The sequence below is a fragment of the Zalophus californianus genome, chromosome 15 (genome assembly GCF_009762305.2).
Source record: "Zalophus californianus isolate mZalCal1 chromosome 15, mZalCal1.pri.v2, whole genome shotgun sequence".
In the NCBI taxonomy this organism is placed as follows: Eukaryota; Metazoa; Chordata; class Mammalia; order Carnivora; family Otariidae; genus Zalophus; species Zalophus californianus.
In genome coordinates this window covers 79,524,085-79,538,859 of record NC_045609.1, presented here as the reverse complement: position 1 = coordinate 79,538,859, position 14,775 = coordinate 79,524,085, and the positions used below count along the sequence as shown (strand labels likewise).

At 47.1% G+C, this 14,775-nt stretch overlaps 1 protein-coding gene across 4 annotated transcripts; it reads left to right on the top strand.

Annotated features, from left to right (window-relative positions):
* The first annotated feature begins 3,076 nt into the window (after positions 1 to 3,076).
* Positions 3,077 to 14,530, top strand: C15H10orf120 (chromosome 15 C10orf120 homolog). Of its 4 annotated transcripts, XM_027596412.2 has the most exons (5): positions 3,242 to 3,303; positions 3,505 to 3,580; positions 3,762 to 3,869; positions 4,097 to 4,931; positions 9,820 to 10,197. In XM_027596412.2, the coding sequence occupies exons 3-4, from the start codon at positions 3,792 to 3,794 to the stop codon at positions 4,838 to 4,840; spliced, it is 822 nt and encodes a 273-aa protein (XP_027452213.2). In that variant the 5' UTR covers positions 3,242 to 3,303; positions 3,505 to 3,580; positions 3,762 to 3,791; the 3' UTR covers positions 4,841 to 4,931; positions 9,820 to 10,197. The 4 variants fall into 4 exon arrangements, with proteins under 4 accessions (XP_027452211.2, XP_027452209.2, XP_027452210.2 ...); XM_027596410.2 differs by lacking the exons at positions 3,762 to 3,869; positions 9,820 to 10,197 and adding an exon at positions 14,212 to 14,530 and having other exon boundaries at positions 3,077 to 3,303; XM_027596408.2 differs by lacking the exon at positions 3,762 to 3,869 and having other exon boundaries at positions 3,077 to 3,303.
* Positions 14,531 to 14,775: the final 245 nt, after the last annotated feature.

Genomic DNA, 14,775 nt, shown 5'->3' with positions numbered 1-14,775 from the left:
GGGAGAACAGCAAAACACTCTGCTGTTTAAAGACTACAAAAAAAAAATTTAAACTAATCTTTAAAAACCTAGTAAATATAAGGAGATTTGATGATTAATTTTATGTGTCAACTTGGCTGGGCCATGAATAGCTCCGGATGTTTCTGTGAGGATGTTTTTGGATGAGATTAACGTTTAAATCAGTGGACTTTGGGTAAAGCAAACTGACCTTCATACCATGGGTGGGCCTCACCCAGTCAGCTGAAGGCCTGAACAGAAGAAAGACTGACGTACCTCAAGGAAGAAGAAGTTCTGGCAGCAGGCCTGACCTGCAACAGGGCTCTTCCCTGGGTCTCCAGGCTGCCAGTCTTCCAGCTCCATAATCATATAAGCCATTTCCTTAAGCTCTCTTCTCTGTCTCTCTGAACAACCCTGACTAATACAGTAGGTAAAAATAGAAGAAATGCATATAAAAGTTAAAGGCTACAAGGCAGAGACATAAAATGAACATGAAAGTAAAACACAGAGGATTAAAATGACAGGCAGTAGAAGAGGAAGTGTAGAAAACAAGCCAGCCCATGGGGTTGATGACTGTGAATAAATATGAGCACAGAATCACGTAACAATCAGGAATAAGAACTGAAGTAAAAATGATCGGGGAGAAATATCTTAAAAAAAACAACAACAACAAAAAGGTTGGGGATGGCAATGAGACAGCTAGAGAAGGAAGTGAGCTCCAAGCAGGTTAGTGGCGCTGAGTGCAGGAAGCATCAGTTTCCCCACGGTGTGAAGACCTGTTGCCATGGTGACACCCTCCCAGGCAGAGTGGCAGTGTGCCCCCTTTCTTGCCCCCTTTCCTTGATGTCTGGAGAAGCTGGGTCCTGACCATGGCATCCTTTCCTGTCCGTATATTTTGGGATGGGACCACAGCTCCTCCTCCTAAATATCTGGAGGTGACCAGCCTGCTGAAATACAGCCAGACCTAGAGGATCCCCCATCAGCCCACGGCCCAGAGTAACCAGTGCTGACGTCTCTGTGTATTTCCTGCTTGTCTGTTTCCCTCTTGCATACTTGTGTATTTACAACATCCAGATCCTCCTCTATATAAGTTTTTTTTTTTAAACTTTTTTTTTAAAGATTTTATTTATTTATTTGAGAGAGAGAATGAGATAGAGAGAGAGCACATGAGAGGGGAGAAGGGTCAGAGGGAGAAGCAGACTCCCCGCCGAGCAGGGAGCCCGACGTGGGCCTCGATCCCAGGACTCCAGGATCATGACCTGAGCTGAAGGCAGTCGCTTAACCGACTGAGCCACCCAGGCGCCCCCTCCTCTATATAAGTTTTGTGTTCTGCCTTTTTTAAATATCAAATAACACCACAAATACGTTATGGAAATTTGTCCCAGACTGGCTTTTTGATAGGTACATAATATTCCATCATATATCATTCACTGGTTGTTTCACAACTATGTGTTGAGTGCATATGATGTGTCAGGTGTTGTGCGGTTCATGCAAGGTCACCCTTCATTAGCACAGGCGGCTGAGTCACTGAACACAGAGCTGGAGACGTTTTCTTTACTGCTAAGAGGGGCTCTTTGCAGATTCCTGGGTTTGGAGCTGTTCCAGGTAACTGAACTGGCTTGTGTGAACGGGAGGATCACCACTGTGTTTTAGTTGGCTCACATGGCTATGAGCACTGGACCACGTCCTAAACATCCCCACTTTGAATTTCCTGGTGGAGTCAAAGGCAAGCTTTAGGACCCATACTTGTCAGAGACAACACGGAAGTCCTCTTCCGTGAGCTGCTGTTTCCTTTTCATTTTTTCCAGGGGGTAATACACTCCCATGGTTCTAAATTCAAGACAGAATAATGTATACAGTGAAAAGGCTCATTTCCACCACTTTCTCATCTGCCAGGTACCCACCTCCAGTAGCCATTCTTATTAGTTTTTGTGTGCGTATTATCCTAGATTTTCTTTATGCAAAATACAAATATATATGCTTATTTGTTCCTTTCCCACTCTAGAAGGTAGTCTACAACTTATATTCTTTTGCACCTTGCTTTGTACGTTTATGCAAAAGCCATATTTAACCATATTTCTTGGAGATATTTCCATACAAATAAAGATCTTCCTCCCTTGATCTTTATTACTGCGGCAGAGTATTCCATTGTATGGTTGGCCATAACTCTCTAACCAATCCCTAGTAATGGACATTTGAGTTTGTCATTAGGTTTGTCATCCCAAACAGGCTGTGTTGACTAACCTTGTGCATATTGTATTTTACACACATAATTGCTGGGTCAAGGGTAAATGCATTTGTAATGTTTTATATATATAATATATATATAGTCACATTACTTTTTGTAGGGGTTGGGCCAACGTCCATTCTCACCAGGAACACTCTTGATCCCACCTTTGGCCAGAGGCCCAGGACAATTGCTTATTGAGTCAGCAAGCTGAGCATCTGCTCTACGCGAGGCCCCGTGCTAGACCACAGCAACACAAGAATAAGACGCTGTTGGTACTTCCTTTTGAGCAGAGGGAGAGACAGACTTATTGGACAACTAAGGCAATTTGTGACAGGGCACTATAGCATAATGATACCAAGACTATGAGAACACAGACAAAGGGGTGATTTATTCCGCAAGGAAAACTTCAGGGGAGGCGCAGGTGAGCTTGAGAGACAAGCGAGTTGCCAAGGGGAGGGGAGGTTCCTGACACCTGGGGGCAGCATGAGCAACAGCTGGTTCCAAGAGCCATGGATAGCGGACTTTGATGGAGCATGAGGAACCAAGATTGGAGAGGCAAGCGAAAACCAGAGAGAGACTGAGCCTTCATCCTAAAGGGACTGAGCAGTCTCTGTGGGCTTGTAGGTGGCAGTGATGTGGTCAGATCGTCCCTCCAGCCACGAGCTCTGCCCGCTCTATTGCCCTGGACTCCAGCACAGCAGGAACATGGTACTGAGTGTCCATTTCACCCCAGGGCATCCTGTGATGCCTAAACTCAGACCTCACAATAGCCCCCAAGCAGGTCAGTTATGATGCAAGAGAAGTTTGTGACTGTCCCTTGGGTTCCCATTACACTGTCCTAGAAAGCAACTCCAGGCATTGACACCTCCTATCCTAGCCTAGTGAGGGACTATGATCAGAGAATGGGAGAATGGCTGTCAGAAGGGGGGAAAACAGAGGACCCAAGAAAGGAAGGCTGCAGACAGAATGTGGAATAAGAACGGAACACCAGTCAGAATACGTACCATGAGCGATTCCTTTCGGGATAAAGACTCCCTATGCTGCCAGCGGGGTCTGTGTTCTGCTTCACCATTGGAGTGAGTGTAGCTGTGCTTCTGGTCCTTTCTCCCACCCCACCCCGCCTCGCCCCCCAGAACGAGCCAAGGGGAGGAGCCCACCCCAGTCACAGTGGTCCTAGCCTGACAAATGCAGAGTCGCCCTAAGTTCCCCCTCCTCCAAAACTATAAGTAGAAAGACCCTTCCTGGAGTCCTACTTTACCTGCCTCTCTGCCTTTCAGGATATGGACCAAATTCTACAAATCAGATCCACGCATTGCCCTTGGGAAATACTCCCCCTTGGAAAAAGAGATCCTAGTAAGTGTCCTAAAGCTTATTCACAGGGAGGCCCCGCTGAAGCAAGGCAGTAAGCTGGGGGGTGGAGCAGGAGGTTCAAAACCCACCAGCCACAGAGACACAAGTCTCCTAGTAGCCTCGAGTTGGCTGCATCTGCTGGAGGCTCCCACACCTGCAGAGCAAATCCTCTCTTGTTCCAAAGTCCTGGTCAGGAACAGAGCTGTGAGTGCTGATGAGAGACGGGAGCTGCCATCTCTGGAGCCCTTCCCTTGTGCGAGCTGCTTTCATATGTAAGGCCTCGCCATGCCCGGTAAGTCGGTACTATTCTTCCAAATTCACCGTAGAGAAGAAGAGACAGGATGTGAACCCAACCCAGAAGAAGAGACAGGATCTGACCCCACAGCTCCTCCCTGTTTCCCACTGCACAGGGGCTCAGACTCTCAGCCACAGGGGGAGAGGTGCCACAAGGCAATTCTTTCTGTGGGTGCCCCTGCTCCTGTCCCGTTGCGATTTTAACAGTCCCCTTCACGTTGTCAGCGTCTGGGTGGTGTTCACACCGTGGCGGCAAAACAGCTTCTGACTCACAAGCAAGAGGAAGAGTGGAAGATGCTCAAGGAGCTCCAATCACTGTCTTCAGACTACAAGCGGGCGATGGACTATAGAACACAGCATTCCCCTCCCTGTGCCACCTGTAGGCCCCTCGAAAAAACATGGACCGCAAAGGTGATCGTGCCCCCAGAGGAGTTAAGAATGCCACAGCGCGAGAAGCTCACCATCATCAAGCACATAGAACGGATGCAGCTTGCTCGAGCCCTGAGAAACAGGCAACTCTTGCCCTACATCGAGAGGTTTCAGGGCTCTTCCTTTCTGTCCGGAGGTGGCCTGTGCCCAAAGGCGAAAGACAAGACGAGGGAAGACGAGGGCGCTGATTTCTACGGTGACACCAAGCAAGAGGAGAGAAGCAACGCAGAGAACGCAGCCACAAAAAGACAAGAAATAAACATGAATGTAATTTTCAAGTCAGAGGAACCAAAAAAGTGTTTCACCCACCAGCCAAACGACCGGAAACCATTCTTGCCCACCAAGAAAGTGGAACGCTCCATCACGGGCTTAACCAACCGGAATCTCCTCCCCGTAGCTGAGTTCCCTGGCGACCTAATGCTGATGAATCAGGATTTCATATCCCGGGGAGCCCATCCCACTGAGGGGACGAATGTCAGCCTCCCGGGGGAAGAGAGCGTCTGGAAGGAGTACACGCACAGAGCCGCTCATCAGGATTAAAGTCTTACTTATTCCCATGGTAACCAAGTGTCCCGGTCCTAATTACTCCCATGGCTCTGCCCCGGTCCCTGGATCTCCAGGTCTCCTCCAGGTAAGACCTACCGGCAGAGGCTTCCTGGTTTCAGACATCCCTTGGCTCTCGGCTGCCCCCCTCACCCGCAGCCTGGGCTTTTCCGGGATGCAGACCCCTCCTTTGCACCCACTGGCACAGGACCTGTGTCTTTTGCCCCTGCCGGTGAAACAGACCACCCTCAAATGTACTGGCTTAAAACAACACTCATTCATTCATTTAGCTTGTAATTCTGTGGCTCAGCAATTTAGGTTGGGTTCAGTTGGCTTCCTCTTGTGTCTGCAGTTACCTGCAGGTCAGTTAGGCGACTCTCCCGGGGGTGGACAAGCATCAGCGGGGTCCGTGCGAGGGACTGGCCACATGTTTCCTGCGTGCAGCAGGCTGGCCCAGGCTGGTTCCCAGGCCACTGCAGAACCCAGGAGAGTAAGTGGATGTTTGCTAGGCCCTTGGAGCCAAGACTCAGAATTGGCACACCGTCACTGTGTCACGTGGTGTGGGCCAATGCGAGACACACGGCCGGTCCAGATGCAAGGGTGGGCATATGGACTTCATCTCTGGATAGCAAGAGTTGCAAAATCACACTGCAAAGTGCATGGACACAGGGAAGCAGGTATGGTTGGGACCCTGATCGCAATCCATCTCCCACAGGGTCCCTGGAGCTGGGACCAGCCGATAGCCCAGATGGGGGAGAGAATGCTCCTCAAGGAGAAGGCTGCCCAGACCTGAAGTCTGGAGGTCGGCTCCGTGCTTCCCACGTCTTGCTGAGCTATGCAGCTTCTACCTCAGAAGGTGGAGCCCACCCATTCCTGGTCTCCTCTCTTTGTGGCCCTGCTCTTGAGTCCAGCCAGGTGACCCACACCTTCCCTATCAAGCCAAGTGCAGGTACAGGGCACGCAGGGCTGTCACGGGCACAACTCCTTCAGGCATGTCCGGAGGGGGGTGCAGGGTCTCTGAGGTTAGCTACAGCAGCTCCAATGAAGGCCTGCCTGTGCCTCCGGGTTGCAGATCCAGCAGACAGCAGCCGGGGCCACACATTCAGCATCTGAGAAACAGGGACGCATTCATTTCTTGTCTGCATCTGAAGCACAGAAGGATCCCTTAGTTCATTGCACTCTGTCCTCAGCGATCTGCACACAGCTGGAAAGACACTGAACTTGTCCATGTGGGCCCACGGCTTCCTGGCACAAGGCCAGCTTTCTTTCTGGCCCCTCCTCTTGGGTGGGGGTGGGGGTGGGATGCTTATGTCAGCTCTTTCAGAGCCACAGCCGCTCTCCCAGCAGAGAGCGAGCCCTGGGCAGGAGGCTCCTCCCTCTCTCATTTTCCAGGATAACTCCATCGGCCACAGGGGCAGGTGAAGAGAAAGGCATCGCCGGGAGACTCTACGGCTCACATTCCAGGGTGTGGCGCACATGCTAGGAAGGTGCACACACGAGCTGCGTCTTTTCATGATGTTAGCCTCAGGCAATCATAAAGCAAGGCTAACGTTCCAAACTCAAGGACATCTCAGCACGCATGTACCTTGGCTTCATACGTGTCACCCAAAACAAACGCAAGTCATACATCAGCCCGTAAGCAACAAGGGTGGGAAGTTAATGCACCTGCTACGTGGCCCTGGGTATGAGGACTCGGTCTGGTTCGGGCTGGCTCTTGGCATTCTCTGCTTATTGTGTTCAAGCAGCGGAAGGTCTCTATGTCCACAGATCAGTGGGGCAGGACCTTGGGGGTCAGTGGCGCTTCTGATGCAGTGAGGGGGGGTCGGCGTCTTGAGAGGTTGACAGTTTGCTGCAAAAGTCCTCCCTGCTCAAAGTTTAATCCATATTTAGTCCTCCCAGACCTCTTCTGGTTCTAGTGACTCTCAGCTCCTGGTCCTTCCTGGCTCTCTTGGCCTTGCTGATGATCAGTTTAGCACCAGCACACTCTGTTTTAGCGATATCCCTCTGCTCACTGCTGTTGGCGGCTTACCTCACTGCTTGATGGGAGCGACTCTATCGTGCTCTCTACTCGGGATCCTTGTCTCAGCCCAAAGGTCACCTCCCCAGAGGCAAACAAAGGTCACCAAGTGCTTAATGTATCTGGGCTTTACTGATAAGATGAAGCAAATAGTCCTCCCTAAGCTTCCCCCACCCTTGGTTGGCGCGTTGCGGGGGAAGTGGCAAAAGATGGTTACAGTGATTTTGTCAGCACAGTGCGCCCCCCAAAGGCAAAATATCTGATGGACTAGGCCAGTTTCCTTGTTCCCCTCCTGGGGAAGTCTTTCTGAACTTGAACTGACTTGGACTTTTCTAGAGAGCTCCTGGAAAAAACTTAAAAGCGTTTGTTCCCTCTCTTTATGAAAAGGAAGATATTGAACTAGTTAGGTTTATTTGACATGTTAAATTGCATGGAAACATTGTCAAATAAGAAGTGATGTCTGACCTTTTTAGGTTACTTTGGGATGGGGATATGTGGTTAATACAAGTTTTCTAGAAAGTTATACGGCATTCCTAGAAATCTGTCCTGGGATAATGATATTAGTCATAATTCTAGTTATTAACTTAAAATGTTGTATGTCGCAAAAATGATCAAATTTCCTTGTCAATTGCATTGTGATGAGTTCTCATCAGATCTTCAACTGTGGCTATTTTTAAATCTTGTCATTTAAATCTTGTCCTTTACCATTCTTGGTTTACTCTGATGCTCTTGCAAAAGTGCTCCACTTTCAAAAAGACTCATGGAAGGGGCTCTGACAAGTAGAGGCTTCTGATAACTTTAAGATCATACCACTGAACTGGGTGAGAATTTCCAGAACTCTAAGGGAAAATCTGGATTCATAAAACTGATAACAAAAGGGCAAGACCAACAAGAATTAATTACGTGGGACTGCATAAAGCCCTGAGGGTGATTATTATGACTTTTGCTTTAAAATATCACTAGTTTCTTAATATTTTGTTTTCCAGATTTAAGAAGACTTTTCCCCCCACTCTCTTCTCTTAAGCTACTCATGACTTACCGCAGTTTGGTAAAATTTACCTTTGTGAACGAAAATGAAACAATTACTTTTTCTCCCTACCTAATCCCTCCAGCATTTGGGAATTCTTAGTGAGCATTCTTGTTTTTGTGGCAATATAGTTATTTGTGTAAGTTCAATAAAAATCTCTTCTCCTTATTAAGATCACAATTGGAAACACTGGTACATCATCAAGGCTTTGACTGGAATGTCGTATTTGAGAATATGCATGAATCAGATATGACCAGACAGCTTTAAAAACTAAGGTTGACTCTATGGAGCCAATAAAGCCCCTTAAAAAAAAAATTGGCCTGATACCTCGTTTACAGGGTTCTAAGGAAGGTCACCTCCAGGCAGGCCCAAGACCCTCGGCGTATCTTGGGGATCTCAAGAAGAGAGGGGTTAACCCAAATCTATAGGTATCGTAGACGAAATCTGATGACGAGTCCTTGGCTTGGCTTCTTAGCCTTGAGAGGCTTTAAAAATCTAGTCTGAGGGCACCTGGGTGGCTCAGTTGGTTAAGCGACGGCCTTCGGCTCAGGTCATGATCCTGGAGTCCCTGGATCGAGTCCCACATCGGGCTCCCTGCTTGGCAGGGAGTCTGCTTCTCCCTCTGACCCTCTTCCCTCTCGTGCTCTCTATCTCTCATTCTCTCTCTCTCGAATAAATAAATAAAATCTTAAAAAAAAAATCTAGTCTGAGATTCTTCATAAAAAGTTCCAGCAAAACAGATTAAAAAGAGCTTATATGGTCGTCACTATTCTTGCTGCACTTATGTAAATAATCAGGCCGTGTTTATTTTTTTATTTTTTATTTTTTTTAATGATTTTATTTTATTTATTTGAGAGAGAGAATGAGATAGAGAGAGAGCACGAGAGGGAAGAGGGTCAGAGGGAGAAGCAGACTCCCCGCTGAGCAGGGAGCCCGATGCGGGACTCGATCCCGGGACTCCAGGATCATGACCTGAGCCGAAGGCAGTCGCTTAACCAGCTGAGCCACCCAGGCGCCCAATCAGGCCATGTTTAATGAGACTAGACTTATTTTGCAAATCGTATTTTGATTATCTCTGAGAGAAATGGGGGTAACTATAGAGGGAAAATTATATTTTAATGGGAATCTGTAGCACACCCATATAGGTGGTAGATCCCAGTCTCATTCATTGCATTTAAGATTTTGTTATGTACCTGTAAGCTGGACTCAGTCCTGAATTCTTTTAGTTTCTTCTGCTATCTGCTACACCTCCCCAAATTGATGTTTCCAATTATTCTTTGACCCTTCTGACTTGGAATCATTCAGAACTAAAACTGCTCTTTTTCTGAAGACACGCAAGCTACAGCTCGACGACGTGACATAAACTTCAGAGAAATGCCACCGTGGCTCGTGTTTAGACAAATTTTACATCTCTTTCTGTGAGGACCACTCAGGGAGTTCACCAGAACGCCTGATGACGTGTTTTCCTTGCCCTCCTTCTCTGAAACTGGTCATCAAACTCCCACGTGAAAGGTACCCTCCCTGTACCAGAAGAAAGGAAATACCTTTATCACCAGAGATAAGGAACTTGGGGCCAACGAATCTGTATAAACAGAACTCATGAAACTCACCCTTATCTTCCTACTTGCTTCTTCACCTTTTACCGCTCCTCACACAAACCCCTTTGTCTTGTCAAATCTTCACAAATTTACGGTCTGTCTAAAAGGCATAAAAACTTCCTGCTCTGGTAACTTCTGGTAACTCTGGGTCTTCATCCTCTTGTGAAAGCTCCCAGGTACATGTAAAAATTTAGCAAAATTTGTCTGCTTTTCTCCTGTTAACCTGTCTCGGTCAGTTCAGTTTTTAGACCCACCCAGGTATCCTAGGGGGGGTTGGAGAAATTTTCTTGCCTATAACATGCATGATCGATGCTTTCACTTTCTGTTTCATCAGAGTCTCCAAAGACCCTCAAAGCTCTCAGAAAAAAACAACCTGATAAATACCAAGAACAACCGGAGGAACATCTGGTAAATACAACGCTTGGAAAACACTGATCCTAAGGGTTTACATGAAATGATTCTTACTGACTTATGTAACCTTAAGCTTCATTGACTGGACTTTCAAAAATCGAATCATAGAAACCCCGACCCACACTAGAATGACGGCATGTGCTTTGCTATTTCCAGCTGCTACTTTGTATTCACTTTGCAAAAAAGAACCTCACCCTCAGTTTGAGCAAGTATCACTCATCTTTGGTACAACCTCAGAATTCTTCATGTGAAACAGATCCAGACCATTCAAAAGACTTCATTTTCGGTGAAAATATCTAAATTCCTATATAGATTCAATAATTATCTGACTGCGTCTCTTTTTCTTTTGTATTCTGTGCTAATTGCCACCTGAGAGATTAAGCACAAAAGATTTAATTTCCACAAAAGTACCCCAATGCATCAGTGGGTGGTCACTCCATTCCAGTGAGACTCATCACTTACCATTTGGCAAATGCTCCGTCTGGTGACTTGTATAGCTTTTCACATCTCAGGCCAGCCATTGCCCTGAGATCCGTTCAATCACAGCTTCTGACAACTCAACTCATCCCCCATGTCAGGGATGTTCCAGTCCTTTCTGAAAAGGAGTGTATAGGACATTCTTTTCTGCTTAGAGGAGAATTTCTTCCACTTAAACGTGAAACACATTCAAATCTTTTAATGATTTATAAAGCAGTTCTGGTTTCAAAACCATGGTAGCATTGAAGGACCTATAATGTGAGGGGAGAAAATGTTGGCTGATTTTATTTTCCTCCTAATGAATACCTGGTTCACAACCGCCCAAGGTAAACATTATAACCTTAGGAACCATTCCTCCAATAGCTGCAGGAAGAAACGGCAACACAAACCTGTTCTCCACATTGCCCCAACATCCCGGCTGTCTGTGCCCGTAGCGTGGGGGAAGGAAGCTTTGCCCTTTTCCTCTTCTAGGTGCTATGGCTGCTCCAAGAATTAAACTGACATAAGACAGATCAACAAGGGGAAAACATTTAATCATGTACATACTTATGAAGGCCCACAAATGTACGAGACTTGAAAGACAGCCAGATGATTGAGACTTATATACAGTGCTTAGCCAAGGAAAGGGATAGGAGTTTGGGGCTTCAGGATGAGGGGGAAGCAATTCAGGGGGAAGTGAGAGGAGGTAATTACGGAAAATGAAGTTTGCCTTACCATGCAGATAAGTCTCTCGAGTGGAAAAAAACAGTGATCTCTGGGAGTAGTTCTCTTCCTGTTACAGGTATCCTTTCTAATAGACATTTCCCTTATGAATATAGATTTTCCCTTATAGGCAGGTAACTCCTGTTTTCAGAGGTTCTCCTGCACCTGCACTTTCTCAAAAATAATCAGTTCAAAATAAGATAAAAACAGAGAGGGATGGAAAACCATAAGAGACTCTTAACTCTAGGAAACAAACAGAGGGTTGCTGGACTGGAGGTAGGTGGGGGAATGGGGTCCCTGGGTGATGGGCATTAAGGAGGGCACGTGATGGAATGAGCACTGGGTGTTATATGCAACTGATGAACCATTAAAGTCTACCTGTGAAACTAATAATACACCATATGTCAACTAAATTGAATTTAAATAAAAAATTAAAAAATGTATCAGTTCAAAATAATGCTTATGCCAAGGAGGCATATTTTGGGATGGCATTATTCCCTTCTCCTTCAATACGTTTTCTGATTTTGGATTATCCTTGCATCCTGAAATAAATCCTGGTTTTGATGGATATTTTATATATGGCTAGGAACAATTTCCTGAAATTCTATTCTATTTTGCTTTTTCCTATGTTTGCATCTATGCTAAAAATTAGATTGCATAAGGTTTTCTGCCTGTGCTGTTCTTGCCACTACTCAAATGATATTATATTATTATAAGTTGGTAAAATGCATTGGGTAGCCTTTCACCTTCTCTAAGATACTTGAAATAAAGATTATTGAAGATTTTTTAGTTTTATTTCGTATATCTGGACATAACCAAGTTCAGCACAGTGTGAGAGGGATGGGATATTATGTTTCATCACGTTCATGGATTATTGTGATGTCCACACCCCATTAACACCCCGGCTGGGCCCCCTGGGACCACTCGCTCTACCTGGGGGTACAGCTCCTCCAAGCTCCATGCACCTTCAGGACTTGCTCAGAGCCCACTCACTGACCCTCAGCTCCATCCTCAGCAGAATGCTGACACCCCAGACCTCTAGGCCCCAGTGGCCATGAGAACAGCAAGGCAACGTCACCTGTCCTGGGTTTGTCTCCTTCCCCTTCGGGGAACAGAGCCTGCCTCCCAGCCCCTCCCAGAGGAGCCGCCTCTCCGGGCTCACACTCTTGCCATTCATTCCTCCTGTGAACACGAGAGGGCGACACAGTGACACAGTGATGCCTTAAGGCCTTTTGCTTCTAGGGACCTTGTTACTTTGTTCCCTCTGGATGCCAGTGGTTGTCCATTAGAGGAAGCGCTTCCATATTTTTGCTCTAACAAATACCCCAGGGAAGGGCTGTCTCTGCCTCCTCTCCCTATCTGTAAGAAAACAGAATCCGATCTGGATCTCAAGCAACAGAGCGGTGGGTATGTCCCGATTTACCCGGATTCCCTGCTAACAAGCAGCCCCCTGGAGTCCGCACCTCAGTCCTGTCCCTGGCTCAAGGCTCTTCAGAATGACCAGCACAGGGTTCTGCCCAAGGTGGAGGCTCACTTCCAGACAGGTTTGATCAGGGGAGCTTCCAGTGTGTGCCACCCAGGGACAGTCTCAGCTCATAGTTGCTCCAGGGGACCATGGGTTGGACCCGAGGTTCCTCTTGATTACTGTGTTTGCTGGGACATGGGTACCGGTGTGTGTGCAGGGGAGAGGTAGCCTTGCTGCATGCCCCCTGAGAGAGGCAGTCAGCTCAGGGCAGCTGGCTTACAGTGGGGTGCTGCCTTTTCAGAAATTTGCAAGTCTGCAGTCAATCACAGCCATTAGGAAAAATTAAATGGTAGGAACTTAATACATTAATACAGTTAAATCCGTTGCATCCAAAACAAAGGTAATTATACTCAAACTCATCATTTCATAGTTATTTGACTCCATTCTATTGTTATCTTTCCCTGAGGGGTTTTCTATGATTGTATCTGGTGGAAATTGTACGTACAGGAGAGAGGCCGCAAGTCCCTTCCCAACTCGGTGCTCAGTGATGTCACGCTAATCGGGGACATTGGCCAGAGTGGGAGGTCTGACATCAAAAGGCCTTAAGGCAGAAATCAGGCTACGTTTCAGGACTATGCCCATCGGCGGAGAGTAAATATTTCCGAACCCACCATGCCCACATTAACCAGGAAAGGGACTCCTGGAGCTTGGAAACCCCTCCAGGGTTCTCCACTGTGTTGAGATTCCTCCATCAGCATCACATCCTGGGAGAAGCACCTGCACTTCAGGAGGGTTGGCATCGGAAGCTACTGGGCGAGGAGAGCCCTCGGAGCTTGCACAGGCTCTGACGAAAACAGGGCCCACGTGAAGCCCAGATGGGCCATGGTGGTGGGACCAGGCCTGCTCTGGGCCCCTGGGATGGGGAAGGAGCCCACATGCTGATCGGGACAGGTCAGGGACAGTGAGGCAGGAGGTGGGGGGTTGTGGCCCAGAAGACAGAGAGTCACAGCACATGTCCCCGTGCCTGAGCCCCGCTCCCCAGTCCCTCTCCTGCCCCTCTTTGCCAAGGGGAAGTCTGAAGCCTCTTAGCCCCAGCTTAGGCTCTCTGGCCTGAGACCACCTCCAGGTCACGGTTCCATTTCTCTGGGACCCTACGTTTTTGTGCGGTCAGGATCCTATGCTGTCCATGCTCTGAAATGAGGACCAGCATGCCTGCTAAATAGACAAACATTTGAGTCACAGAATGTTCCAGAGGCCGAAGGTCCAAGAGTGAGTGAGGGAGTCCTGGGGGGGGGGTGTGTCCCTGTCCCCGGGCAATGGGAGTGCTCAGCCCTGGGCTGCTGCTTAGAGAGGACAGCAGAGAACAGTGCAGTAAGGACCTTAAGAGAAAGAGTAACAAGAAACACAAAGTCAGAAGGGAGAAATGAGTCACAACAGGTAAGTTCTCCTAGTGAAAGTCAGTGGATTATATTAATCTCTTAAAAAACACATTATTATATAGGCTGTTAGGAGCAGGAACTGGTATAGGGACTTGGGAGCTGTGTGGCAGTGTCTGTACACATGAAATAGGGCATACCCCCTAAATACCCCCAGCCATCTACCCCATGACATGCTTTCTTCTGGTCACACCAAGATATGGGTCAGAATATTTACGACAGCACTATTTTGCAGAATACTGGACCTACGCAAATTGCTATGCAGAGGAAAATGGCGAAAAACTTGTGTTACGTTCACACAATGAAATGCTGTGCACCAAGGAGAATAAATGGTGTACAGCTAATGGAAGAGCATGAATGAATCTCAGAAACATAATACTGGATGAAAGAAACCAGACGTAGAGGAGTACCTACTGACACATCCCATGGACAGAAAGTACAAACCAGGCAAGTCTACTCTGTTGATCGCCAGAATAATGGCTCCCCACGGGGGAGGTGGTGCAGGGACTGCAAGTGGTCATTATGCGAATTCTCGAATGCTGGAAATAAGCTGCTCACTTAAGATATTTACACATTTTAATGCATTTTTGCCTGTGCATTCTACTGCAATAAAAACGGTTAAAGCATGATTTATTGTATAGGAATTTGTAAAACCCTAGCTACATTCTACTCTCCTCCTTATTTGCCTAAAACAAAAGCATAGAAGGTTGAAACTTAAGTGACGAAAATAACAACCCATCGCTCTGCCCCTGAAATGTGATGAATTTGAAATATTAATATCAATAATATGGTATTAATA

Coding starts and splice junctions, on each gene's coding strand:
- C15H10orf120 (XM_027596410.2), top strand. CDS start 3,119: ATGATCAGAGAATGGGAGAATGGCTGTCAGAAGGGGGGAAAACAGAGG. Junction 3,304..3,504: donor TGTTCTGCTTCACCATTGGA/GTGAGTGTAGCT, acceptor TCTGCCTTTCAG/GATATGGACCAAATTCTACA. Junction 3,581..4,096: donor CCTTGGAAAAAGAGATCCTA/GTAAGTGTCCTA, acceptor TCACGTTGTCAG/CGTCTGGGTGGTGTTCACAC.